The 27,859-nt window shown below is 47.0% G+C and overlaps 1 protein-coding gene and 1 non-coding gene across 3 annotated transcripts in view; one reads left to right on the forward strand and one right to left on the reverse strand.

Annotated features, from left to right (window-relative positions):
* ESYT3 (extended synaptotagmin 3) overlaps positions 1 to 22,261 on the reverse strand; it is an 88,794-nt gene extending 66,533 nt beyond the window's left edge. For both annotated transcript variants that reach the window (XM_070794149.1, XM_070794148.1), the window contains exon 1: positions 21,734 to 22,261. In XM_070794149.1, the coding sequence (XP_070650250.1) occupies positions 21,734 to 22,051 (318 nt within the window). In that variant the 5' untranslated portion in view covers positions 22,052 to 22,261. The remainder of the gene's footprint in view (positions 1 to 21,733) is intronic.
* On the forward strand, positions 10,013 to 10,085 carry TRNAG-CCC (transfer RNA glycine (anticodon CCC)). Its single transcript has one exon. It is a non-coding gene; the product is annotated as a tRNA-Gly (tRNA).
* Positions 22,262 to 27,859: the final 5,598 nt, after the last annotated feature.

Raw genomic sequence — 27,859 nt, forward strand, 5'->3', positions numbered from 1 at the left:
ATATGTGTCTATACAGTGCACACGCCTAGTGCAGCCCTGTCAAATGCCAGCCCCTGTGCTGCCCAGAGATCCCCCAAGGATCCAAACACAGACCGAGGCCTCGTCCACCTGCCCAGGAGAAGAGCTGTTCCCAAAGGAGGGGAGAGAAACTTCATTCTCTCATGAGCAATATTTTTTGTCCTGTTTTTTCAATTTCGGCTGCACTGAGTGGCTTGCAGGATCTTGGTTCCCCAACCAGGGATGGCACCCATGTCCCCTGAAGGGGAAGTAAGGAGTCTTAACCACTGGACCACCAGGGAATTCCCTTGGAGCAGTTGTTAACAGTCTGAGAGGTTAGAGGAGCCCAGTGCTTCTGAGACCCCTGGAACATCACACCATCCTCCCAGGCTCAGCTTCCCCAGCTCTGGGCCTGGGGCCGATACCAACTTGGAGAAGCATCTAATATTCCCAGGTGCTGCCAATACTGCCTGGTTCCCAGAGAGGGAGCCAGTCTGGCCCAGGAACGCAAGGGGATGGGGAAGGAATCTTGCGGGGAGTGGGGCAGGAGCCTGACCAGTTCACCAAACTGGATTCCAGGCCAGCGCAGGGGGAGACTCCTCCATTACTCCTGGGAACACTCACTACCCAGCACTGAAGTAAAACTCCTGCATGTGGGGCTGAACCAGACCTCTTTCCTTCCTTTGATTGCTCCATTCACCTCTCTCTTAGACCTCCCTTCTTCCCAGCAGCCTTCCCAGAGCTCTCAGGTTGAGGCTCAGTGTCCCGATTAGGTGTTGCTGCTTCTCCATTACAGCTTTCAACACCCCTCATTAAAGTTGCTTGGCCTTCTGCCTGCCTCCTCACCGCATGGCAAGCTTTGGTGGGCTGACTCAGCTGTGCTCCCTCCTAGTGCCCATCTCAGGTGTATGAATGTCTTAATAACTATTTGTGGAATGAATGAATGAATGTGGAGTGAATGAATGCTCCTGTCCTCAAGGAGCTCCCAGGCTGCTAAAGGAAGCAAGCCATTAACAGGCTATTCCAGTACAGGATCAGCACCCAGGCTGGGGCAGGGGGGCCCACAAAAGGGAGAGTTTGGTTACAGCGGGGCTGTCACTGGAGCCTCTGCCCCTCTCCTGCCCAGGCCTGCTGGCTGGACCTTTCATACCCTTCCTTCCACCTTAACTTCCCATCCCGCCCCACACACCTTATGTGCATACCCCTTCCAATGCACTGCACCCCTGCCCAGGTGGTTTTCTCCCCTGGAAGCTGAGAAGTGCTGATCTGCTGGATCCTGGAAAGGTGATCCAGTGTGCTGGGTCTGACCTCACCCACACTCGGGATCTAGTCAGGCAAAGATCCCCGCACTGCCTCCATCTGATGAATCCAATAGATTCATCCGGGGGCACCAGGGTGGGGCTTCTAATTCATTTTTAACAAGCTCCTGGCATGATCCTAGAGTTCAGTCAGGGCTGGCTCTAAGGGGCCACTGACAGCCCACCTCCTGCATTAGAGTGACCCACACTCACCCTGAAGGGAGGACAGCATGGCAGGCCCAGGGCGCGCACTGAGTACATTGTCAGTCTCTACTGACCACCCTCGCCCATATTTGAGGCTCCTGCCTAAGAGATGCTCCCAGAGAGTGAGTCTGAACCCCTGACACGAGCAGTGATTCAGACAAAGAGACCATCAGGACACCCTATTTCGCCTTAGGCACCGAAGGGCCTCCCTGGGCCTGAATCTTAGCCCTGTCTCCCTCCTCCGGGAGACAACACAAGAGCTGGGCCACCTCCTTTGTGACTGCCCCTGAGTAAGTTCTGGACCAAGGAAGGAAGCAGACAGGCTGACCTTTATGGAGCAACTGCTCACACCCAGTGCGTCGTCAGTCCCATGCAGACAAACGAGTCTTTCTCTTATTATAATTTAGACCTTTCCTGATTCCAAAGTCTCAAAGTTATTCTGTTTTTATCTATTGGCTTTGTGTTTTAGTTTTCACATAAAAGTAAGGTCTTCAATAGTCTGGAATTTTTTTTTATAGTGGGTGAGGTAGGTATATAATTTATCCACACACTTGAAGTCAATTTTCTAAGAAGGAAGATAAGGGGAAGGAGCACAGGAGGAGAAAGGAAGCGGGGGGAGGGGGAGAGGGAGGAGGGGAGGAGGTGGGAGGTTAGTTCACGTTTCCTACTAACTAGTGAAGGTACTTCCCTCACACACAAGCTTCTCATGTGCACCTCAGCGTGTTTCAGGACTTGGCACTGAACACCACAGTCTGTTTGCCTGTTCTGGCATCACTACCACACTATTTTGGGGTAGGGTGATTCCCCTCTTTTTGCTTTTCTTTTTCAAACTGCTTTAGATAATAGTAGGTATTTCTGCTTCCATATGAATTTCAGAATCATCTTGTCAACCTTCCCCAAAAATACCCTCCTCGGATTTTGATGGTTATATTTCCAAATTCATAGATTAATTTGTGGAAGAACTGACCTCTTTAACAGTATGACATTTTGCATCCATGAGCAGAATATTTCCCTTTATTTATTAATATTTGTATGAACTCATCCAAATTCATTTTTGAAAAATACAATTATTTTGTATGATTGTATTCACATTTAGGATCATAACCTTTTCTCTAAAGAAGTCCTACACATTTTTTGTTACATTACTCTGTGGGTTTTGCAGTTACTAAAAATGATGTTTCATTTTCTGGGCAACTTTTCTTGAAATTTGTTACCAGTTCTGTTAATTCTTTTTTTTTTTTTTTTTTCTGTTAATTCTTATAGGTAATTTATACACATTTGTAACCTCCAAGTGATAACAATTTCTTTTTTTCCCACTCCCTATCCTTATACCTGTTTCTCTGTGCCAGTCCTCTGGCACTACACAGGCACTCATGGTGATAGCAAATAGCTCTATCTGGTTCCCAACCTCGAAAGGAAGTTTCTCCATTAAGCATGATTTTTGCTATAAATTTGGGAAGACAGCCTCTATCAGACTGAGGAAGTTCTTTTCAATTTCTAAACTTCCAAGAGCTCTCATTATAAATGGGTATTGAACTATATTCAATACTTTCTCATATCTATTGAGCGACTCAAAGTTATTTTTTCCCTTTCATCCATTAATGTGATCAACTTAACTGATGTTTCTTTCTAAACCAGAACCATCTCTCTTTCCTAGGATAAATCCTACTTAAAATATTTAGCTAGCCTGATATCTCACTTAGGTTTTATACACTAATGATTCAAAGTAATACCTACAGCTTAAGTCCCCTTGGACTGCAAGGAGATCCAACCAGTCAATCCTAAAGGAAATCAGTCATGAATATTCATTGGAAGGACTGATGCTGAAGCTAAAACTTCAATACTTTGGCCACCTGACGCAAAGAACCAACTCATTGGAAAAGACCCTGATGCTGGGAAAGATTGAAGGCGGGAGGAGAAAGGGACAGAGGATGAGATGGTTGGATGGCATTACTGACTCACTGGACATGAGTTTGAGTAGGCTCTGGGAGTTGGTGATGGACAGGGAAGCCTGGCATGCTGTGGTCCATGGGGTCACAAAGAGTCAGACATGACTGAGCGACTGAACTGAACAGCTTTTGTTCTTGGACAATTACTATCTGATTTCGATATAGAGATTTTATGAATAATTGTAAAATAAGTGGGACACTTTTCCTTATATTCTGAAACAACGTATAAATATATGAATTATCTGATTGATGGAATTTAGTACATCTTAACCTATAAAACCATCTTAGCCGGAGACTTCTGAAGGTGGTTAACTCACTCAAAAATGGTATGGACCTAACATAAGCAGAAGATATTAAGAAGAGGTGGCAAGAATACACAGAAGAACTGTACAAAAAAGATCTTCACGACCCAGATAATCATGATGGTGTGATCACTGACCTAGAGCCAGACATCCTGGAATGTGAAGTCAAGTGGGCCTTAGAAAGCATCACTATGAACAAAGCTAGTGGAGGTGATGGAATTCCAGTTGAGCTATTCCAAATCCTGAAAGATGATGCTGTGAAAGTGCTGCACTCAATATGCCAGCAAATTTGGAAAACTCAGCAGTGGCCACAGGACTGGAAAAGGTCAGTTTTCATTCCAATCCCAAAGAAAGGCAATGCCAAAGAATGCTCAAACTACCGCACAATTGCACTCATCTCACATGCTAGTAAAGTGATGCTTAAAATTCTCCAAGCCAGGCTTCAGCAATACGTGAACCATGAACTTCCTGATGTTCAAGCTGGTTTTAGAAAAGGCAGAGGAACCAGAGATCAAATTGCCAACATCCGCTGGATCATGGAAAAAGCAAGAGAGTTCCAGAAAAACATCTATTTCTGCTTTATTGACTATGCCAAAGCCTTTGACTGTGTGGATCACAATAAACTGTGGAATATTCTGAAAGAGATGGGAATACCAGACCGCCTGACCTGCCTCTTGAGAAATCTGTATGCAGGTCAGGAAGTAACAGTTAGAACTGGACATGGAACAACAGACTGGTTCGAAATAGGAAAAGGAGTACGTCAAGGCTGTATATTGTCACCCTGCTTATTTAACTTATTTGCAGAGTACATCATGAGAAATGCTGGGCTCGAAGAAGCACAAGCTAGAATCAAGATTGCCGGGAGAAATATCAATAACATCAGATATGCAGATGACACCACCTTTATGGCAGAAAGTGAAGAGGAACTCAAAAGCCTCTTGATGAAAGTGAAAGTGGAGAGTGAAAAGTTGGCTTAAAGCTCAACATTCAGAAAACAAAGATCATGGCATCCGGTCCCATCACTTCATGGGAAATAGATGGGGAAACAGTGGAAACAGTGTCAGACTTTATTTTTTTGGGCTCCAAAATCACTGCAGATGGTGACTGCAGCCATGAAATTAAAAGACCCTTACTCCTTGAAAGGAAAGTTATGACCAACCTAGACAGCATATTCAAAAGCAGAGACATTACTTTGCCAACAAAGGTCCGTCTAGTCAAGGCTATGGTTTTTCCAGTGGTCATGTATGGATGTGGGAGTTGGACTGTGAAGAAAGCTGAGTGCCGAAGAATTGATGCTTTTGAACTGTGGTGTTGGAGAAGACTCTTGAGAGTCCCTTGGACTGCAAGGAGATCCAACCAGTCCATTCTGAAGGAGATCAGCCCTGGGATTTCTTTGGAAGGAATGATGCTAAAGCTGAAACTCCAGTACTTTGGCCACCTCATACGAAGAGTTGACTCATTGGAAAAGACGCTGATGCTGGGAGGGATTGGGGGCAGGAGGAGAAGGGGACGACAGAGGATGAGATGGCTGGATGGCATCACTGACTCGATGGATGTGAGTCTCAGTGAACTCTGGGAGTTGGTGATGGACAGGGAGGCCTGGCATACTGCGATTCAGGGGGTCGTAAAGAGTCGGACACGACTGAGCGACTGAACTGAACTGAATCACCATTTCTCCTTAGAGGTCAATGGTGTCCTTAAAGGTTAAAGGTCTACTGATCTCTTAGTGTGGTAATCTTGACATTTATATTTTTCTAGAAATGTATCTAGTTCATCCAGGCTTTCAAATGTCTTGAAACATAGTTATTTACAATGTTTCATTGTTTTAATCTGTTATGCCTATATAGTCATTTCTGCCTTTTTCATTCTATCAGATCAGATCAGATCAGTCATTCAGTCGTGTCCGACTCTTTGTGACCCCATGAATCGCAGCACGCTAGGCCTCCCTGTCCATCACCAACTCCCAGAGTTCACTGAGACTCACATCCATCGAGTCAGTGATGCCATCCAGCCATCTCATCCTCTGTCGTCCCCTTCTCCTCCTGCCCCCAATCCCTCCCAGCATCAGAGTCTTTTCCAATGAGTCAACTCTTCGTATGAGGTGGCCAAAGTACTGGAGTTTCAGCTTTAGCATCATTCCTTCCAAAGAAATCCCAGGGCTGATCTCCTTCAGAATGGACTGGTTGGATCTCTTTGCAGTCCAAGGGACTCTCAAGAGTCTTCTCCAACACCACAGTTCAAAAGCATCAATAGTTTATCTTTCATAATCAAGCTTGACAAAGTTGTACCTGTTGTCCTGTTGTTTAATCTTTTCAGACAACTAACTTCAGTTAATAATTTTCTTTACCTTTTATACTTTTGGCTGCACTGAGCAGCCTGAGGAATCTTAGTTCCCAACCAAGGATCAAACCCCATGCCCCTTGCACTGAGAGCATGAAGTCTTAACCACTGGACTGCCAAAGAAGTCTCTACTGTTATTTTAAAATGTTTCTTCATTTTCATCCTTATATTTATCATGTTCTTCTTTCTTCTTTGATCTAAACCTATTGTTCTTTTATTAGTCAGACTCTCTGAGTTTTAGAGTTGAATCATTTTTCAATTTTTCTTATTTTATCATAAATTTAAAGTTATAAATTCCCTTACAATTTTCAACATTGTTTTTCATCATTATTCAGCTCTCAGTTTTTGAAATATCCATGTTTTTAAAAAAGTTTTTTTTTTAAAATTTTAATTGGAGGCTAATTACTTTACAATATTGTAGTGGTGTTTGCTATACATTCACTTGAATCAGTCATGGGTGTACATGTGTTCCCCATCCTGAACCCTCCTCCCACCTCCCTCCCCATGCCATCCCTCAGGGTCATCCCAGTGCACCAGCCCTGAGCACCCTGTCTCATGCATTGAACCTGGACTGGCGATCTATTTCACATATGATAATATACATGTTTCAATGTTACTCTCTCAAATCATCCCACCCACACCTTCTCCCACAGAGTCCAAAAGTCTGTTCTTTACATCTGTGTCTCTTTTGCTGTCTCGCATATAGGGTCATTGTTACCATCTTTCTAAATTCCATATATATGCATTAATATATTGTATTGGTGTTTTTCTTTCTAAAACAATGGTTTTTAAATAGTAGTATTTTAAAATTATCTAGACATATACCTACAACTATTCATTATTGTTTTCTAATTTCATTTCTTTATGTTCCGAACACTCTGCTCATTGGAATATATTGATAATACCTTTGTGGCCTGGTACATGATTCATTGGAATATATCAAAAATATCTTTGTAGCCTGGTATATGATTAATTCCCATGACTGTTCCACATATGACAAATTATTAATCACTGCCTTTAAATAGTGTTTATCCTTGTTTACCCTTTTGTATACTTGATTTTTCATTTTCAGAGAGGAATATATGAAAAACTTCAAGCCCAATTGCTGATTTATCTAATTCTCCGAGCAGTCTGTGAGTAGTTGGCTTATATTTCAAGTTTATATTATGAAGTACATATATGGCCATGATTATTACACCTTCTTAAATATGGTTCCTTTAATGAGCATATTGGAGAAGGGCATGGCAACAACTCCAGTATTCTTGCCTGGAAAATTCCATGGACAGAGGAGTCTTGTGGGTTCCAGTCCATGGGGTGTAAAGAGTCAGACAGGACTGAGCAACTAACATTTTCATACTTTTATAAGCATATAACATCTTTGTCTTTAAGACATATCTGAGTTAATATGAAAATTGTTACTATGGGCTTGCTTTTATTTCAAAGTTGTCCAGTTGTATCTTTTTTCCATCCTGTTTTCAACCTTTTTGAATTCATGTTATGTCCTTTAAGACTTACTTTAATCCCTTATTAGCCCCATTTTACAGATAATGAAACTAAGGCTGAGAGTGAACTTACAATCACCAGCTGTGGAGTACGAGAGCTGTGACCCAGATCCAGGACTGTCTGTGATTTTCCACTCGTCCACACTCACTCCTCTTATAAAACATTACATACCACTGTTTTCATCTCCTGCAGAAAGTCTAATTTGGCAGAGGACTGCCCTCATGGGACCTGAGCCTTCACCACTAAGCCACACTTTCTAAGTCACTAAGGGCTTCCCTGGTGATAAAAGATGGTAAAGAATCTGCCTGCAAGGCAGGAGATCTTGGTTTGATCCCTGGGTCAGGAAGATCCCTTGGAGAAGGGAATGGCAACCCACTCCAGTATTCTTCCCTGGAGAATCTCATGGACACAGGCGGGCTACAGGCCATGGGGTCGCAAAGAGTTGGACATACTGAGCAACTAACACATGCATAGGGTTCCATAGACACTTTCATTTGATCCTCCTCATGTTGTATAAAGTGAACAGCAAACATGCAATTATCCCCATTTTACATATGAGGAGAGGCTCAGAGAATAGCACTTGCCAAAATCAACCAGGAGACCAGAACTCAGATCTTCTCACCTAAGTCCAGCCTTCAAGTCTTTCCCCTCATGCATTTGCCCTCTCCTGCTGCTGCCTGAAACGTCAGCATTTGAAATCTACTTCTTAGTGCTTTTCTAACCTACTCCTATGCATTTAAAATGCCACCTCTGTCAACCTCAGTTTTCTTATCCATAATGTGGGCACAGTACTACCAACTTCACAGAGTTATTGAGAAAATTAAATAAAACAATTCAAGTATGGTGCTCATTATACTTCCCAGCTCAGAGTAAATGCTCCAGAAATGGTGACTGTTGGTGGAAGGCATACAGACCTCAGAGGTACAAACACTGACACCTCTGACCTTAGGTACTTGCCAAAAACAAGATCCTGTGGGTTGTATGTCTAGTTCTGTTTGATCCAAAGCCCAGCAAATTCTCTGGGTCTCCTCGTGCCCATGGCTTTGCACTTTGGGAGACTGCTGAGAAAAGAGAGCAGAAGATGAGAAGAGGATAACACAGCTAAAACCGCTGAAGCACAAGAGGAAGGACCCTGTTGTTTCCCTGGCCTCTGCTGATTGGCTGAGCCCAGTGCCCAAGAGGCCCCATGGGAAATTCTGCCCAATGGGGGTGCTCCAAACGTAGGCAGGGCAAAAGGATCCAATCAAAGCCTCTGCCTCTGTCTTTCCCTCCCCAGGTAAACAAAGGGAAGGCAGAAAAAGAAGCCAGGTTGGCTCACTCTCAGACTGAATCCTAAAGTCATTTTCGTTCCAATTCCCATGAGCCTGGGAGTATCCAGGAGTCTCTGGGACCAGCTAGGATGAGAGACACACCCACCACCAGGCAATGCAAAGGGCTAGACTCTGAACAGTTCTCAAACTTTTCTGTATAAAAACTTCACCTGGAAAGCTGGTGAAATGTGGATTCTTGGTCAGGTCCCTCTGAGATTCTGACTCAGGAGGATGGGGCAGGGCCTTGAAACTTGCATCTTTAATAAGCTCACCTGCTCCTTCTGATCCTGGTGGTGGAGGATGCGAGAGCATGAGTGCTCAGGGCCTCCCAGGCTGGAGGACCTGCCCCAGACCTAGAACAAGGTGGCCCTTCTGCTCCCCAGTGTTCCTGACCAGGGATACAGTCACAGCCTGTGTCTCCAGTGATTACTCTTAGGAGAATATCGCTTTGTCATCAAATTTTTACCCGTAGCCTACGGACCTCACTTCTTTTACAAAGGGAAAATCTTTTGTGCCACAAAGAGCAAAGGGAGGCATGAACTAACAGGTGAAAAACACAGCATCACGATTCTGCCTGGCTTGAGGCTGCCCTGGCCTCTAACAGGTGTGTGGCCCTTTTCCTGCAGCCTCGGGTTTATCCTGATTGAGAGCAGAGAAGTTGCTCAGTCCTGTGCTGCCCACAGGATCTACAATCCAGAGAGAGAAAGGACAGATGTACTTCTAAATGGAGACAGAGCTCTTGAAGGTTCATCTCCATAGAAACACGAACACTCTTCTGACTGATGTATTACGGGTATGGGCAGTTCTCCAGAGCAATCCTGGAAAATTCAAAAGTTGCTGGGGCCTGTGGTCAAGTCACCAGAATCTCAGATGCCTGCTCTTCCGCCCGCAGGAGCCCTTGGGCAAGTTTCAACAGATGAGCTCTCAGCCCACATCTACAGCCTCCGTAAGCTAACACTGTCAAGCTGCTATTAGTGTACTCGGGCCAAAGCCTTCCAGGCAAAGTGGACTAATAATTTAATGATGGCATCTTTAGATATGGTCAAGAGTGGTGGTAATCAGAGCCTAGAGAGGCAAGAAAGACTGCTAATCAAACCAAGTCTGGGACTTCCCTGGTGGTCCAGTGGCTAAGACTCTGCACTCCCAATGCAGGGAGCCCAGGTTCAATCCTTGGTCAGGGAACTAGATCCATATGCTGCAACTGAAGACCCTGCATTCCACAACTAAGAGCCAGTATAGCCATATAAATACACACACACACACACACAAATAAATAAAACAAGTCTAAGAATTCTAGACTGGCAGAGGCCACCAAAATGGTCATGTTGGTGCTTCATCTTTAGGTGGTCACATGCTTTATTTCTTAAACTCTTTAGGAAAAGTGATTGCACAGCAGTGAGGAAATGGAACCAGACTGTGAGGGCTGCATGCCATAGGTGGGCAGGGGGTGGAGGGGTGGAGCCCACAGATGGGCTGAAGTTGGGCTGAGAGGCCTGGACAGGAGGTTCTGGCCACCAGACTCTCTCAGGAGGCAAGGGACTAGAGGGCTTCACTTAGAGAGCATGCCTGTCACTCAGTGAATCCTGCTTCGCACTCACAGAGACAGTGGCTCCTCCCTTGGGAGCAGCTGTGTACAGACATAGAGATACACACAGACATATACAGGTAGGTGGACACACACATGTAGACACACATACCAAGATATACACAGATGCACAGATACATGTACACACAGACACACCCACCCAGAACTACACAGACCCATCCACAGAATCACTTGTTGTTCAGTCGCTAAGTCATCTACAACTCTGTGATCCCATGGACTGCAGCCTATCAGGCTCCTCTGTTCTCCACTGTCTCCCATAATTGGCTCAAATTCATGTCTATCAAGTTGGTGGTGCTATTTTACCATCTCATTCTCTGCCACCCCCTTCTCCCATCACCCTCAATCTTTCCTAGCATCAGAGTCTTTTTCAATGAATCAGCTCTTCACATCAGGTGGCCAAAGTATTGGAGCTTCAGCTTTAGCATCAGTCCTTCCAATGAACACTCTGGGTTGATTTCCTTTAGGATTGGCTGGTTTGATCTTGCAGTCCAGACTCTTAAGAGTCTTCTCCCGCAGTACAATTCAAAAGCATCAATTCTTTGGTGTTCAGCCTTCTTTATGGTCCAACTCTCATATCCATACATGACTACTGGAAAAACCATAGCTTTGACTAGCCAGACCTTTGTTGGCCAAGTAATGTCTCTGTTTTTTAATATGTGGTCTAGGTTGGCCATAGCTTTTCTTCCAAGGAGCACTTGTCTTTTAATTTCATGTCTGAAGTCACCATCCACAATGATTTTGGGGCCCAAGAAAACAAAATTTGTCACTGCTTCCATTTCTTAACCATCTATTTCTCATGAAAGAATGGGACCAGATGCTATGATCCTTAGTTTTTTAAGTGTTGAGTTTCAAGCCAGCTTTTTCACTCTCTTCTCTCACCCTCATCAAGACACTCTTTAGTTCCTCTTCACTTTCTGCCACTGAATCACATGTACACACAAAGATCTAAGTACATACTCTCTTTTCTAGAAAGAAGAAGAAAAAAGCCTCTGGATCCTGCTCCAAAGGGCATTTCTATACACACACTTCTGCTGACTCATCTGATCTTGCCAACCCCTCCCCAGTGGAAAGAAGAGAGAAGATCCTCTCCCAGGTGTCTGGCGGGGAAGGGGACGCTGCACAAGAGGCCTTGCTGGGTTCCTGTCCTCTTGAGACAGTCCCTGCTCTCTGGGTGCCTCTGCAGAGTTCCTCCCCCACCAGAAAATCGCCCATATTTCAGTCACTTATCTCCTGATGAAACATTGCCTTACATCCCTTTTTTTCTCTGTTCTTGGGAGGTAAACGTTTAACCATGAAAACTGCTTTTAAAAATTATTATTATTTTTGACTGTACAGCACAGCATGTGGGATCTTAGTTCCCCAGCCAGGTGCTGAATTTGGGCCCCGAGTATTGGAAGCTTGGAGTTAACCACTGGAACACCAGGAAAGTCCTGAAAACAGCTATTAAATCTGTTACTTTTGGGGTGAAAATCACCCTGCCCAAAGTGCCTTAAGAGAAATAACTGCTTTGCCAGCTTGGAATTCCATTTTTGGGCTTCCCTGGTGGTTCAGGAGTAAAGAATCCACTTGTCAATGAAGGAGACCTGGTTGGGAAGATTCCTCTGGAGAAGGAAATGGCAACCCACCCCAGTATTCTTGCCTGAAAAATCCCATGGACAGAGGAGCCTGGCAGGCTACAGTCCATGGGGTTGCAGAGTTGGACATGACTGAGCAACTAAACAATAACCACTGTTCTAGAATCTGTAGGTTCCTGAACAGCACATCCAGCCTTGAACTGTCCTCAGTTGGCTGGACTCAGCAGGATGACTGAGCAGACAGTCATCTGGGTGGCAGAAGCCTGTCATCCAGGCTGAGGAGTAAGGGCTCAGAGCAGAGACGGACTGCTCTGAGCTACCTGCAGAGTCATTGCTTCAAGGAGTGCATGCATGCATGCAAAGTCGCTTCATTCGTGTCCAACGCATTGTGACCCAATGGACTGTAGCCTGCTGGGCTCCTATGAACCCATGCCCTTCTCCAGGGGATCTTCCCAACCCAGGGATCAAACCCAGGTCTCTTTCACTGCAGGCAGATTCTTTACCACTAAGCCACTGGGGAAGCCCCACCTGAGTATAATTCTAAATTGCCAGAGAGTTCAGTGACCCTGCTAGGTCTGGTAATGCCTTGAGGGTAAAAAAACTTATCCTCTTGCTCATTAAATTAGTAAAAGGCCAACCATCCAATCCTAAAGGAGGGCAATGCCAAAGAATGTTCAAACTACCAGACAATCATGCTCATTTCACAAGCTAGCAAAGTCATGCTCAAAATCCTCCAAGCCAGGCTTCAACAGTACATGAACCAAGAACTTCCAGATATACAAACTGGATTTAGAAAAGGCAGAAAAACTAGAGAGAAAATTTCCAACATCCATTGAATCATAGAAACAACAAGAGAATTCCAGAAAAACATCTACTTCTGCTTAATTGACTACGCCAAAGCCTTTGACTGTGTGGATCACAACAAACTGGAAAATTCTTCATGAGATGGGAATACCAGACCACCTGACCTGTCTTCTGAGAAATCTGTATGTGGGTCAAGAAGCAACAGTTAGAACCAGACATGGAACAACAGACTGGTTCCAAATTGGGGAAGGAGTACGTCAAGGCTGTATATTGTCACCCTGCTTACTTAACTTATATGCAGAGTACATCAAGTGAAATGCTGGGCTGGATGAAGCACAAGCTGGAATCAAGAGAATTTTGCCAGGAGAAATATCAATAACCTCAGATATACAGATGATACCACCCTAATGTCAGAAAGTGAAGAGGAACTAAAGAGCGTCTTGATGAAGGTGAAAGAGGAGAGTGAAAAAGCTGGTTTAAAATTCAACCTTCAGAAGATGAAGATCATGGCATTTGGTCCCATCACTTCATGGCAAACAGATGGGGGAAAATGGAAACAGTGACAGACTATTTTCTTGGGCTCCAAAATCAATGCAGATGGTGACTGTAGCCATGAAATGAAAAGATGCTTGCTCCTTGAAAGAAAAGTTATGACCAACCTAGACAGCATACTAAAAAGCAGAGACATTACTTAGCCAACAAAGGTCCGGCTAGTCAAAGCTGTGGTTTTTCCAGTAGTCATGTACAGTTGTGAGAGTTGGACCATAAAGAAGGCTGAGCGCCAAAGAATTGATGCCTTCAAACTGTGTTGGAGGAGACTCTTGAGAGTCACTTGGACAGTAAGGAGATTAAACCAGTCAATCTAAAAGGAAATCAACCTTGAATATTCATCAAAAGGACTGATGCTAAAGCTGAAGCTCCAATACTTTGGCCACCTGATGTGAAGAAAAGACCCTGATGCTGGGAAAGACTTTAGGCAGGAGAAGGGAATGACGGAGGATGACATGGTTGGATGGCATCACTGACTCAGTGAATTTGAGCAAGCTCCAAGAGACATGACTGAACAACAATAGTCATCATCTTCTTCCTCCTCTGCCTGTTCCTCCTCCATGCTGATAAGGCCACAGTGAAGAGGAAATGAGGACCTTTCAAGTTCTTAAGTTTTGACAGATAAGTTTAATGTGTAATCTATATAAGGAATTAGAGAAACAGGGTCTGAGTTGTTGTGTGTTTTTTTTTTTATTTTAATCTTTTGGCTACATTGCAAAGCTTGTGGGATCTTAGTTCCCCAGCCAGGGATCAAATCCAGGTCCCCTGCATTGGAAGCCCAAGTCTTACCTGCTGGACTACCAGGGAAGTCCAGGGACCAAGATTTACATTGCCGATGTTCAGTGTGGCATTCATGCCACAGATTTTTATTGAAAGCCTATCTGAACTGGGCACTGAGCAAAGAGCTGAAGGTACAGAGAGATATAAGACACACACCTTAAAAGACTATTTGATCTGGAGGAAAAGTTGGGACATAAAAATAGGTAGGTGCAAGTCAACACGGGAAGTGGGTGTGACAGAAGGGTTGCAGCGCAGGTCCCTGAGCTTTGACTTGAAGGAAGAGTCAAGGGAGCCAGACTGGAAGATCAGAGGGAGAAATTTGCAGACACAGAGAGGAAACAACACCCACCTCGGCCCACCAAAGAAACAGGTCCAACTTTGACATAACCAAAATACTGGATGTCCGAGAAATGGTCAAGCCACTTACGGTCTCTTCATATTAAGGATATCATAACCTTTAAGGATTTTTTGAAAGAATGTTTGCAAGATAATATTAAGGCCACAAAAAGAAAAAAAAATTCAAGAGTACAAGTTTTCAAAAGATTGTTTTCATATACCTTTTATACAAAGGAAGTGTTCTCAAACATAGGGTATATTTCCGGGTGGTGGAATTGTAAATGCTTACTCTAATATTTACTTATAGTCCATATCCAAATATCCTACCATGGGAATATTTGCACTTTTATAACCAGAAAAATGAGATTTTTAACCAGTTTATAGCCAGTTACTTTAAAAAGTAAACACAGTGTGGGCAAAAGAATGGATTGGGTGAACCTGGGGTTTTGAAACATCCTACCTCCTGGAGAGTTCCTTGGCTTATCAAGGACTAGTGACCCTGGGCACAGTGGGATGGGACTTCTCAGGCAGGAGCAGCCACCCACACCTACACAGAGAGGGTGCACAGGAGCTGAGCCCTGACTCCCAGTGCAGCCTGAGGGATTCAACCATCATTTCCTTGGTTTGAAGTGACAGGAGAGGTAACGAGAATGAGACTCTGTCCCTTTAATAGTTCCCACTGGGCCAGAAAACATTTAACTGTCTCTTCACTATTTGCAGTAGAAGAGGAGGTGGTGGAGGAGGAGTTGGTGGAGGAGGAAGGAGGGGAAGAGGGAGAGGGGAAACTTTCCTCCAGCACACAGGAACACTTTGGGGCTATGAGCTCTAGGTTTCCTGAGATTTAAAAATGCCTGAGAGTCTACCAGGAGAAGTAACTCTGAATGGAGGGTGGGAGGATAGGAAGGCAGGGCCCCAGTCCCCTGCTCCTCTATGTAGCTGTGTTGTGGCCTTCATGAGTCATGATGAGGATGACAGCTCACACCTCCCAGCAGCTCCCCCAAAGTCACTGGGGTCATTCCCACAGACAGACCGTCTCTGCCTGGGGTCAAGGCTCTGGACCACAAGGCCAAGACAAGCTGAAATCAGCTCTCCGTGCCTTTCTGTCCCCTGGTGAAGGACAGGGGCTGTTCTACCCTTGGCCCTGATCCCAACCTACCAGCTGACCTCCCAATGACTTGGATCCTTAGCTTGGAGAAAAGGTTTCGGGGACTCCTCTATTCCAGGAAGATTCAGCTCCCCGTAACTTGCACCAGGCAGTCTCCTGTGAGTCTCGTTGCTGTTGTTAAGTCGCTAAGTCTTGTCTGATGTCTGACTCTTTACGACCCCATGGACTGCAGCACATCAGGCTCCTCTTTCCTTCACTATTTCCTGGAGTTTGCTTAGATTCATGTGCAATGAGTCGGTGATGCTATCTAACTATCTCATCCTCTGCCACCCCCCTCGCCTTTTGCCCTCAATCTTTTCCAGCATCAGAGTCCTGTGAGTCTGGGTATCATTAATTACCATCCAGATCTGCTCACCCCAGGACAAGATGAGCCACTCAAGTGACCAAACATGATGGAAACTTTGGGTTCGGAGTGACCCACCCCCTCCTACAGCCTCTTCCTCCAAGGAGGCTGTCTGGGTTAGATTCATTCCCTCCCCCATGTTTTCCCAGAACGTGCATTCCACATTGTAGGATCATGCTGTGTCAGAAAAGCCTGTTCTCGTGGGTCTGCATTCAGCTCAGGGGTTCCTTGAAAGCAGGGACCATGTGTCACTCATGTTGTGGGCCAGGGTGCAGCATGGTGCCTGGCATTGCAAGTCCTCAATAGATGCTTGCTCACTGAGTAAAGGAACAAACATGTGGATGCCTAAGTTCCCTGTGCCAGGCCCACATTCTGCCTCTCTTATTACCCAACCCAGGCCCAGGACATGATAAGTCCATGACACATCACTAGGTCGTGGGGCAGAGACCCAAGGGGCATGATTAAAACCTGCCCTGCCCCTTCCTTCCTGAGGATGGGCCTGACTCGGAGCCATATGAATGACCTCACAGAGGCTGCAGAGGCCTTTTGGGAAAGAAGTCCCCAGCTCCAAGCCATGCCCAACGAGTCTTGATGTTTAAAACCAGGCTCCATGGCCCTGACTCTGAGAATTGAGCTTTGGGATTGAAGTTGAGAGTTCCGACCCTAGCTCACAGCTGTCACTGCATTTACTCCCCTAATTAGCAGAATTAGTACAGGACTGACTGTGGGAGCCTGGGCCCTGGAAGACTGCCGCTCCACCCACAAAAGGAATGTGAACTCTCAACCTCAGGAAAGCAAAGCGCTCAGCCCTGGTTGTCGGGCTCAACAGCTGGCACAGAAACTTAGAAGGATCCATCCCAGGTATCATCGTCCCAGGGATGCTGCTGCGAACCTTGGATCGCTCAATGCTTTGAGTGAATGGCTCGCCTCTCCTGGGTGTTTGCTTCAGTGGGCACCCCCACTTAGGTGGTGGGGAGGCAAGAAAGATTGGGAACAGTGTCCTGTGGGTTTGGGGCACTGGAGAAAAGCTAAGTTGGAGCTGATCAGTGGTGGCACACTCCTGCAGCTAAAAAGGCTCTAGAGCATCCCCTAGAACCTCATCATTTTCAGGCAGGAATCAGAGACTCAGAGTCAGGCAGGAATCAGAGACTCAGAGAAGATAGAGGACCTTCGCAAGGTCCCCCAGTGAATGAGCCTCAGACTCCAAGTCCACACGACCACATCACATCAGCCCACTCCCACCGCAGGAGACACACGAGGGTTAACTGTCTCCCATGAAGCTGCCAACTGACTGCTATCAGCTGCCAGGAGAGTGAGCATGGCCAGGCCTGAGACCACAGATAGACACAAGGTTTCTGACAGTTCTTTCCCCTGACTACCAGGCGGGCCCTCATCCCCCAGACACATCCACCTGGAGGCAGGTGAGACTCGTACCAAACTTCCCTCCTCACACCGGCCCACTCGTGCAGGGGCACAAAAATATCTGATAAACAAACCAATTATCCAAGTGAGCGCTGGTCAAGGGCTCCATGAGCAACAACCCATAAACCACAGGGCGGCAAAGGGCCAATTGTGCCCAGATCTTGGAGGCAGCCTGTGGAGACCCAGCTGGGGGCCTGAGCCTCTGGGCAGGGGAGGGTGGAGGCTTCAAGCAGTATAGGTTACCTGAGGAGCCCAGAGCACCAAGGACTGACTCTGAAGATCAGGTGGGAAGTTTAGGAAGTACCAGAGGTGGAATTCCATGAACGGAACCCCAGGAAGGGCTGGAGTCTCCAGTGGGCCCTGCACCCTGCAGCCATCCAACTCCAGAGCACATTTGCTGCTGGGCCATTTGGTAATGAGCTTCATTTCATGTTAGGAAAATAGAGAGTTGAGAGGGCTGGGAAATTGCAAAGGATACAGTGACAGACCCCCAGAGCATGCAGTCATGTCTGGCTCTGAACAAGCAGCTTTTCAGACTCAGCTCATCACAACCATGTGTAGAAACGGAGGCTTCAAGGCCAATGGCTAGATGAGTGGTGGAGCGGGGACTATGGGATCAGGGTCTCTAGTTCTATCACTGTGCTGTCCACCGCTCCCAGCCCTGGCAAGGTGGGCTGACCGCAAAGGCTCTTGAAAATGAAAGTCGCTCAGTCGTGTCCAACTCTTTGCTCTTAATTCTTTGAAAAATCTAAAAACTGAGTATGAGGAACATTGGCATGAGTGGCAGGCAGTGGCTGCTCCCCTGTTCAGAAGAGGAACTGCTGTTTGTCCACGTGGCTGGGTCACATTCACAGGACAAGGGCCTCCCTGGCATCGTCACTTGTGACCCCTTCTATAGCAGAAGCAGCCTTCCCTTGAGCTGTTCCTGGAAGGGAACCAGAGGAGGAGTGGAGCTGTATCAAGTTAGACCAGAAACAACCTCCTTTAACAGGATTTCACACGTGGGGACAATGAGAGCCAGCGCGGGAAAGCAACTTCTCTTATCACCTGGAGGCAGCAGCTGGTATGACATGTTGAGGAGGAGTCTAGTGGGGCAGGAAATGACCGCTGCAGTGAGAAGGGATTGCTGTGGCCTCTCGGGTCTGGCTCAGCCTGGCCTTGGCCTCTGTCCCCTCACAGGGACTGGGTGCAAATTAGAGCAAGGTGTGCACATGGCTGGATAGGCAGCAGGGGCGGGGGTCCACCCCTATTCACTGGGTGCTGGGTGATGACCTGCAGGGCTTCAAGGCCCTCAAGACCTTTTCTTCAACACCCTGGCTAGTGGTCTGCCAGTTGTTAATTAGTAAAAATATTTCTGGACACCAAAGATCATAGTCCATTAATCCCCTTTCACTCAAGAAAACCAGTTCTCCAAACAGGGAAGAAGGCCCACTGAAGGGTCCACATGTCAGATAAAGATGCCCAAGCTCTGAAATCGTAGGCAAGGGTCCCTCTTCCCCACCACATGGGAGCCACCTCTGTCTTCATAAACAGTGTCTGTCCTCAGGAGGCAGGCAGAGGGAAATTCAACCAAGTAGGTTCCAGATTTTCCACATCATCCCTGGGCATGGAAATCTCCACGAGGCAGATTCAAAAGCCCACGTTTGCATCTATTTGTGTGCTCTCCACAGGTGTTCACACAGACAACCTACTTCCCCAGACCTGCTTCACATTCCAGATCCCCAGTCCCAGTCATAGGCACCCAGCTCTCCAAATCAGAATGCAGAAGACCCTGGTCCCTCCTGCACCCTGCTCTAGGGCCCTCCCCCCGCACCCTCGCACCTTGGTCCCCACTACCACTGATACCACCTTGGCTAAAATTGGTTTCTCACCTGGTCTCTTTCCTCCAGCTTCACCCCTCCCGCCCTGCTGCTTTTTACAGGACCTTTCCAAAACCTTCCCCAGACTCCCTTCAGAATCAGCCCCAACCTCCATCACACCTACCTCAATTTGGCCCCTGTTCTTCAGCCTGCACTGCACACATCAGCCAGGCAAAGCACCCAACACCTGCTCAGATACCAACTACACCGTGCCTCCACGCTATGCTCACAGGCCTTCTCTGCTTAGACTGCTCTTGGCAGGGCCACTGCTTCAACCCAGCGGGCTCAGGCCTGGGGTATGGTTTACAGGATAAGAATCCAGGAGGTACCGTCTTGGGTTCTGTCTCATCCATCTCACTGAGCTCCCTGTTGGGTAGGTCCATGTAGCTCTGGGGTCACCTCCCTCAAGAGAAGCCATAACAGTTTCTATGGTGTCTGTAGGAGATAGGGGGTTGGGGAGTATCAGGGCCCCTACAGGATCTGAGTCTTACTCCAATTTCAGAAACATTGCCTTGGTATACAGCTAAGTGCCTGGAGGCCTCCCTAACACAGGGAGGGGCAAAAAGGGGGAGGTGTCATTTGGTGAGGTCTCAGGGACTGAGGCTGCCATGGGGGTCATGACAGAGGCCTAACAGCCAGCCTGAGATCCTCATCAGTGAGTAAGGAGTGTGGTCAGGTACAGGCCTGCTCTCTGGGTCCACACTTCTCAAGATCACAAGCCTCCATAGAACAAGCAAGGTCTGGGGAAGACAGGCCCCAGACTCAGTCTCCAAGGCTGCTACCCAATATTTGTAAACCTAATTCTGAAGCTTTACTGTCCATCCATATATTAATAAGTATTATGGGGACTTCCCTGGTGGTCCGTTGGTAAAACTCGGTGCTCTCAATGCAGGGAGCCCGGGTTTGATCCCTGATCAGGGAACTAGATCACATGCCACAACTAAAAAATTCCTGCATGCTGCACCTGAGACCTGGAGCAGTTAATAAATAAATAAAAGGTATCATGAGCTAAATTGTGTCTCCCAAAATTTATATTTTGAAGTCCCAATCCCGAGTACCTTAGAATGTGACTGTATTTGGAAATAGAGTCTTTATAGAGATGATTAAGTTAAAACAAGACCATTAGGGTGGGCCCTAATCTAATCTGACTGATGATCTTATAAGAAGAGGAAATGTAGACACAGATATGTAGAGAGGGAGGGCCACATGAAGACATAAGGGGACAGAGCCAAGGAGAGGCATCAGAAGAAACCAACCTTGCCAACACCTTGGTCTTAATAAATTTCTAGGCCACCCAGCCTGTAGTACTTTACAGCAACTGTAGAAAACTAATGCAATAAGGCTTACTTTCGAATTTAACATAAACGGGCCTTTCTAATATCTTCTTCTCATCCCCCTTCAGCAGTTACTGTCACCGGTGGGGGTGAGGAACCTACAGCCTGGCTGGATTCTAGAGTACAGGCCTCAAGCCAGAGGAGGTGAGGGGTCTGGTGGCCTCTGGACAGCTCTCCCGCCGTGTGCCTGAATGTATCTGGAAGCCATCAGAGACAACCAGCCCCAGTTCATCATCCAGAGAAGAGGGCTTACAGCAGACCAAGTCTCAGACCAAACGCCCCTCTTGCAGGTGTTTCCCAAACTGATCATGAGACTCAGGGAGGTTCCTTAATTCCACCTGGGGGTTGTGAGGTGGGGCCTAGGCTTGTTTCTGTTAGGTGGGCCAGGAGATTCTCAGGATCAGAAGCATTTGAGAAGCCACAGCCCAGGTCATTCCACACCAGGAGATGGTTGTGTAGCTGCAGAGTGTGTATCGGCGTGTCTCTACCAGTCCAGGGAGGGAGAGAAGCCTGTGTCCCAGCTAGGCGGAGGCTGGGCCTCTCTCTCTCCCTCGCAGTCCCATCCCTGAACTCTGGTCTCTAGCCCGGCCGCCTCCCTCTGTCCCGGCCTCTGCCAACGGCAGCTAGTCTGCGTTTCTGTCACTGCTGTATCTGTCAGTGTTGCACCCTGCGTTTTTGCCTTGAATCAACAGGCGAGTGGAAGAAGTGTCTTCTGTCTCCCTCACCAGTAACTTTGCAGAGTCCCAGACGCCCTTGTTTTTCTCCTGGGTGTGGCCCTCCTGCGATTTTTCTCCCAGGTTCTGGGCCCTCAAGTGAAACCCTGGTTCACGCTCCCAGCACAGCAGGACCAGCGGTGGGAATGAGACCAGGGAGCGCCGCGGCGAGAGGCACGGCCACAGCCCCCAAGGTCTGTCCCCTGGGGACTAGGTGTGAGGGTCCTAGGCTCCCGCCCTCCTTCGGGTCTGCGCGCCCCAGCTCCTTCGCCGACCGCAGCTTCCTTCCGAACCCCCAAGGCATCCCCCCAACTCCGACCCTCCGCCTGGCTAGGCCCGGCTCACCCAAGCGGGCAGGTGCTGGCCCAGCAGCTCGCGGCTGATGAACTGGCGTTCGTTGTCTAGGAATTCGAAGGCGGCAGCCAGGCGCCCGAGCTTCCCGCGGCGGTTCCTGCGCCACCACATCCACAGCAGGACGCCGAGCAGCAGCCAGGTGATGCTGAGTCCCAGGTAGCCGGCTAGGTAGACGGGCGCCAGGCAGAACAGCACGCGCGCCGCGAAGGCGTAGAGCTCTGGCAGAAGCTGGCTGGGTAGGCGCGGCTCGCGGCCCGGCGCGCGCTCGGTCCCCCGGGCGCCGGGGGGGCAGGGGTCCTCCGAGGGCATCTCGTCGTCTCCCTCTGCCCTCACCTGAATTCAGGTCTGCGCGCCGCGACGCCCAGGCACATCTGTCCTCCAAGGGCGAGGACCAGACCGCCGCACCGCGCCGCACCTGCCCGAGTGGACTCTCCTGCGCAGTTTCCGCGCCGCGAACTCGGGGTTCTAAGTAGAGCACCGAGCGCAGCGCCTAGGAATGCGCTGCGCCGCAGCAGCTCTCGGCTCTACACCAAGCCTCCAGTTTAGGATGTCTCCGCCCCCGGGGGTGGGTCCAGGCAGCAGGGGGCGGGGTCAGGCTGCTGGGCTGGCGCCTGGCAAGGTCTAAATAGAAACCCAGTGTTGAGGGCGCCCCCGCACTTAAACGTTCTGTGCAGGTGCCCTAAGAAGTTGTAGGCACAACACTCGGGTTTTGCCCCGGGGAGTTTGTGACTCACTGAAGCATGTGGACAAATGGCTTGTCATGGATAAGTATCACCTAAAACCGGTTTCCTACACCCAGTCTGCAATATCCAGCAGTGTAGTATTCTCTTAGCAAGGGCCACCCAGCCCTGAATCTGAGTCCTCTAGGTGGATTAGAGCGCTGTACCTCTGCTCTCTCCTCTTGCACCTATAAAGCTTAGATCTAGCCCTACACCCCACCTGATCAAGCTCAGTGTCTCCCCTCTGCCCCACCCGCACTCCAATCCTCTGTGCCGGGTGTCAGTTTGAAACTTCATTCTCTACATCGATCAGACACTGGGAGTTTCCCGGGCCAGGCCAATCCTGCTCATCTCTGGGCGCCCAGTACTGTAAGCGATGGTGAATGACAAGGGAAATGAAGAGCAAGCCCTTGGGGTGCTTGGCGGCCAGTTATGAAGCCCATGGTTTCTACCTAATCTTTTCTGAATGATCAGAACAGGTGGAGGGCTGAGTTCCAAGTTCAGACAGTAAATCATTTTGTGGATGACATACATTTTAGGCTCGCCAGAATGGGGACATCAAGTACTGGAATGGGATTTTCAGTTCAGTTTAGTACCTCAGTCGTGTCCAACTCTTAGCGACCCCATGGACTACAGCACACCCGGCCTCCCTGTCCATCACCAACTCCCAGAGTTTACTCAAACTCATGTCCATTGAGTCAATGATGCCATCCAACCATCTCATCCTCTGTTGTCCCCTTCTCCTCCCTCTTTCAATCTTTCCCAGCATCAGAGTCTTCAAATGAGTCAGTTCTTCGCATCAGGTGGCCAAAGTATTGGAGTTTCAGCTTCAGCATCAGTCCTTCCAATGAATATTCAGGACTGATTTCCTTTAGGGTGGACTGGTTGGATGTCCTTGCAGTCTAAGGGACTCTCAAGAGTCTTCTCCAACACCACAGTTCAAAAGCATCAATTCTTTGGTGCTCAGCTTTCTTTATACTCCAACTCTCACATCCATACATGACTACTGGAAAAACCATAACTTTGACTAGACAGACCCTTTTTAGCAAAGTAATGTCTCTGCTTTTTAATATGCTATCTATGGTGGTCATAACTTTTCTTCCAAGGAGTAAGTGTCTTTTAATTTTATGGCTGCAGTCACCATCTGCAGTGATTTTGGAGCTCAAATAATAATAATAATAAAGTCTGTCAGTGTTCCCACTGTTTACCCATCTATTTGCCATGAAGTGATGGGACCAGATGCCATAATCTTAGTTTTCTGAATGTTGAGTTTTAAGCCAACTTTTTCACTCTCCTCTTTCACTTTCATTAAGAGGCTCTTTAGTTCTTCTTCACTCTCTGCCATAAGGGTGGTGTCATCTGTATATCTGAGGTTATTGATATTTCTCCCGGCAATCTTGATTCCAGCTTGTGCTTCATCCAGCCCAGCATTTCTCATGATGTACTCTGCATATAAGTTAAGTAAGCAGGCTGACAATATACAGCCTTGACGTACTCCTTTCCCAATTTGGAGCCAGTCTGTTGTTCCATGTCCAGTTCTGACTGTTGCTTCCTGACCTGCATACAGATTTCTCAGGAACCAGGTAAGGTGGTCTGGTATTCCCATCTCTTTCAGAATTTTCCACAGTTTGTTGTGATCCACACAATCAAAGACTTTGGCATAGTCAATGAAGCAGAAGTAGATGTTTTTGTGGAACTCTCTTGCTTTTTCGATGATCTAGTGGATGTTGGCAATTTGATCTCTGCTTCCTCTGCCTTTCCTGAATCCAGCTTGAACATCTGGAAGTTCACAGTTCACATACTGTTGAAGCCTGGCTTGGAGAATTTTGATCATTACTTTACTAGCATGTGAGATGAGTGCAATTGTGCGATGTTTTGAGCATTCTTTGGCATTGCCTTTCTTTGGGATTGGAATGAAAAGAATGTGATCTTGAAGCTGGCAAATGATTTGGAATTGTTCTGTGCGAATGTGCTAAGTCACCTCAGTCGTGTTCAACACTGTGACCCTATGGACTGTAGCCTGCTGACATTCTTTCAATAGTTGTATTGAAAGGTCAGACCTGATGGATGACAAGCACAATGTAATTGTATTCCCTTTTCCTCAGTCCTTCAGGTATCTATCTCTCTGTCTGTGTCTGACTTTTCCCTTCTTCTCTCCTGGATAAAATTACTTGTTGTGATGGAATGTGTTAGCAACACCTGTGTTCCTGGTGGTCTGAATAGATGGACCCTCCTCTGTCGTTCTTGGTCTTCCAGGACCAGCCAAAACAGAAGCTGAAACCACTCAGCTTGGCATCCTGTTATTACATTTCCCAGCACAACCTAGGAAGTCAAAGTAGGCAATGCATCTCACTTGAGTTCATTTTTGGAGAGTTCCTTTTTGAATGTACATAATGCTACTAAGGGCTCTGAGAAGTCTGCAGATAAAAAGCTATTATATTTGATTTAAAACACTTCCCTAGATTATTTGACCACAGAACTCCTTTCCTCAAAACACTCCTCTAGAGGTTGACCCAGGTCAGCTTGAGCTAAAGGAATGAGGATGTTTGATAGGGATGCAGGGAGGTTCCCTGGAACCTGAGGCAGGAATGTGGCTGACTTTTGTGATGGGTGGACTGGGGAGTTAACTGGCAGGACTGGGCTCTGCATCCCTGCTGCTCTGTTGCTGACCTGCCTCTTTTGCCTCTGACTGAAGTGGAGCACCTTCCTCACAGCTTCCAGGGTCACAGAGCTCCACAGAGAGACTGCTTAACCCTTATCCATCCTAATTCCAAATGCCTTGGAGAGAGTACCCGATTGTATCTATTGTCTCCTCCCCTCTAAATACAGCAGGTCTACACCACAGCCTCCCCACCACATTAGTGTGCTTGGGGAAGGGATGTGGAAGGTAGCGTGTTTGGGGAAGATTACCAGAGAAGGAAGTTTGTTGATTTGGGAGCTGATGTCCAAAATTAGATCTGGAGCACCCGGCAGGATGCGGCTACCCCCGCTGTGCTACCTTCTCTGCTCCTTGAACACACCAAGCTTGTTTACAATTCAAGGCTTGTGTACTTGCTGTTCCCTCTCTCCAGAATGATTTCCACGTAAATTTCCTCCAACGTACGTTAAGGAAGTGGGATTAGGGTTGATTTTCTTTTCTCTCTTTTCCAAACTTTATTTATAATGGCATTACATTACTCATAAATTAAATATAGAAGAACATTGATAATACAGCAACTAAAACTCCATACCCCATCTAGAACATTGGAGCCATTATTTTCCTTGAACTGCACACACAACTTTAGTTACTACAGACAGCAAAAGACATTTTATGTTCTGTTGGATCAAAACCTGGGGGGAATAATGCCTTCCAGCACCTTTGCCAGAACCCCTTTGAGAGTTCACTGTATTGTACCACTTTTCCAGAGAATGCTAGCTCATTTGTTCAGTATATTTATTGACTGCTATTGTGGGTTGAATTGTGTCCCCACCCCTACCCCGCAAAATAAGTTGATGTACTAACCCCTGGTACCTATGACTGGGATCTTATTTTAAAATAGGGTCTTGGTACATGGCATTAAGACATGATCATACTGGCTTAGAGTGGGCCCTAAATCCAATGACTAGTGTCCTGATAGAGGTATTTGGAGACAGAGACAGAGGAGCTGTCTAAAGGGAGCAAGGCCATGCGAAGACAGGAGCAGAGGCTGGAATGATACAGTGCAGACCAAGGGGAAGGGCTGCGGGCAGCCACCAGATCTAGGAGGGAAGAGACAAAGAAGCCTAACCCAGAGCCTTCCCAGAAAGCACCGTCCCACCAGCACCTTCATTGAAATCCTTGATTGAACACCTTGACTGCTGGTCTCCAAGACAGTGAAAGAATAAGTTTCTGTTTTTTACACTTGATCTTAGCCAAAAGGCCAATAAGTGATAAATTTCTTTGTTTGCTTTTTAAAAGTTAATGTATTTATTTGTGGCTGCATCGGGCCATCATCACTGCGGGTAGGCTTTCTCCAGTTGCGGTGCGCAGGCTTCTCTCGTTGTAGCTCCTGGGCTCTAGAGCTCAGGCTCAGTAGTTGCGGTACTTGGGCTTAGCTGCCTCACAGCATGGGGAATCCTCCCAGGCCAGGGATGGAACCCGTGTCCCCTGTATTGGCAGGTTTCTTAACCCTTGGACCACAAGGGAAGTTCTGAATTTACATTGATTTAAGCCACCAGTTTGTGGTACTTTGGTACGGCAGCCCTTGGAAACGAATACAGCCGCTGACCAAGAGCCAGACCCTGTTCTCACCACAGGAGGCTCAGTGTAAACAGGATGGATGAGACCCCTGCTCTCACAGAGCTGCCACTCCAGTGGGGGAAGACAGACAGCAACACACAAATAAAGAACAGAAAGTAGCAGGTAAAGAAAACACTGTGAGGAAAGGTAGTCAGTTGTGTGAGAGAGAGTAACTGACATGGGACAGAGGGCTGTTTTATTCTGAGTAATTTAGAAAGGGCTCTCTGAGGAGGTGATGATTGAGTTGAGACTCAAAAAAACCCCCAAAAGTCTACATACAACTCAAGTTCATCTTTAAAAGAAACTTAATATCTTGTAAAAATATCTCTTTTCGAGAACAGAAAGAAAGAGCCTCTGATCTGTAGGTGTCATCAGTTTAACATTTGCATTTCCATGAGGGATTAGAGTAATTTTGTATCTCCTCTCTTATCACACTGAGAACTCCATGAGGGCAGCGGCTACATCCTTGTCCTCAGTACCCAGCCAGAGTTTGACACAAAGGGAGAGTGCCGTGAGCCGGTGAGGCATTCCACTCGTGACAAAGGTCATGAGGAAGGAAGCTCGGCATATGCAAAGGCGGGATCAAGCCTCAGGAGTTCCCCCGGATATTCTGGAGCATCTACCCGCCAAAAACCAGAGTCTGCCTACTTTATTGCTTTGTGCTCTCACCTCTGACTTTACTGGGGGCTGTCCCCCACCACCATCTCGCTCTCTCTGTCAAAGAGTTAACTTACAGCTCCAATTAATAAAGTTCCTGGGCAATTAGGAGTGTTTAAATCCAAATCCCTCAGATGGCTCTCTAACTCGCCTGACAAGTTTACCTGGACTCCTACAGCTATGCATACGATTGTTTACAGTCTCCCAGCCTTGAGAGGCACGGGAAGCTTAAGATATTCAAATAGTTTAGAACCTCTCAGAGAGTTAGAAACTGTCAGAATAAACTAGTAAAGGATTTCATTGATGAGCCAATGCTTGTTGCCAAGTTTCCACATCCCCTGAATTGTATCCTTGAATGTGTATTAATTAATATAGTTGGTATGTATAAAAAATAAGTAGTGGCCTTGGTGTTAGTAACTTTAGACCCTTAAGGTAATAAATTCTTTCCTTTGTTGTAAACCCATTAAAATCCATCCTATAGGA

Source organism: Bos indicus, chromosome 1 (genome assembly GCF_029378745.1).
Source record: "Bos indicus isolate NIAB-ARS_2022 breed Sahiwal x Tharparkar chromosome 1, NIAB-ARS_B.indTharparkar_mat_pri_1.0, whole genome shotgun sequence".
Lineage (NCBI taxonomy): Eukaryota > Metazoa > Chordata > Mammalia > Artiodactyla > Bovidae > Bos > Bos indicus.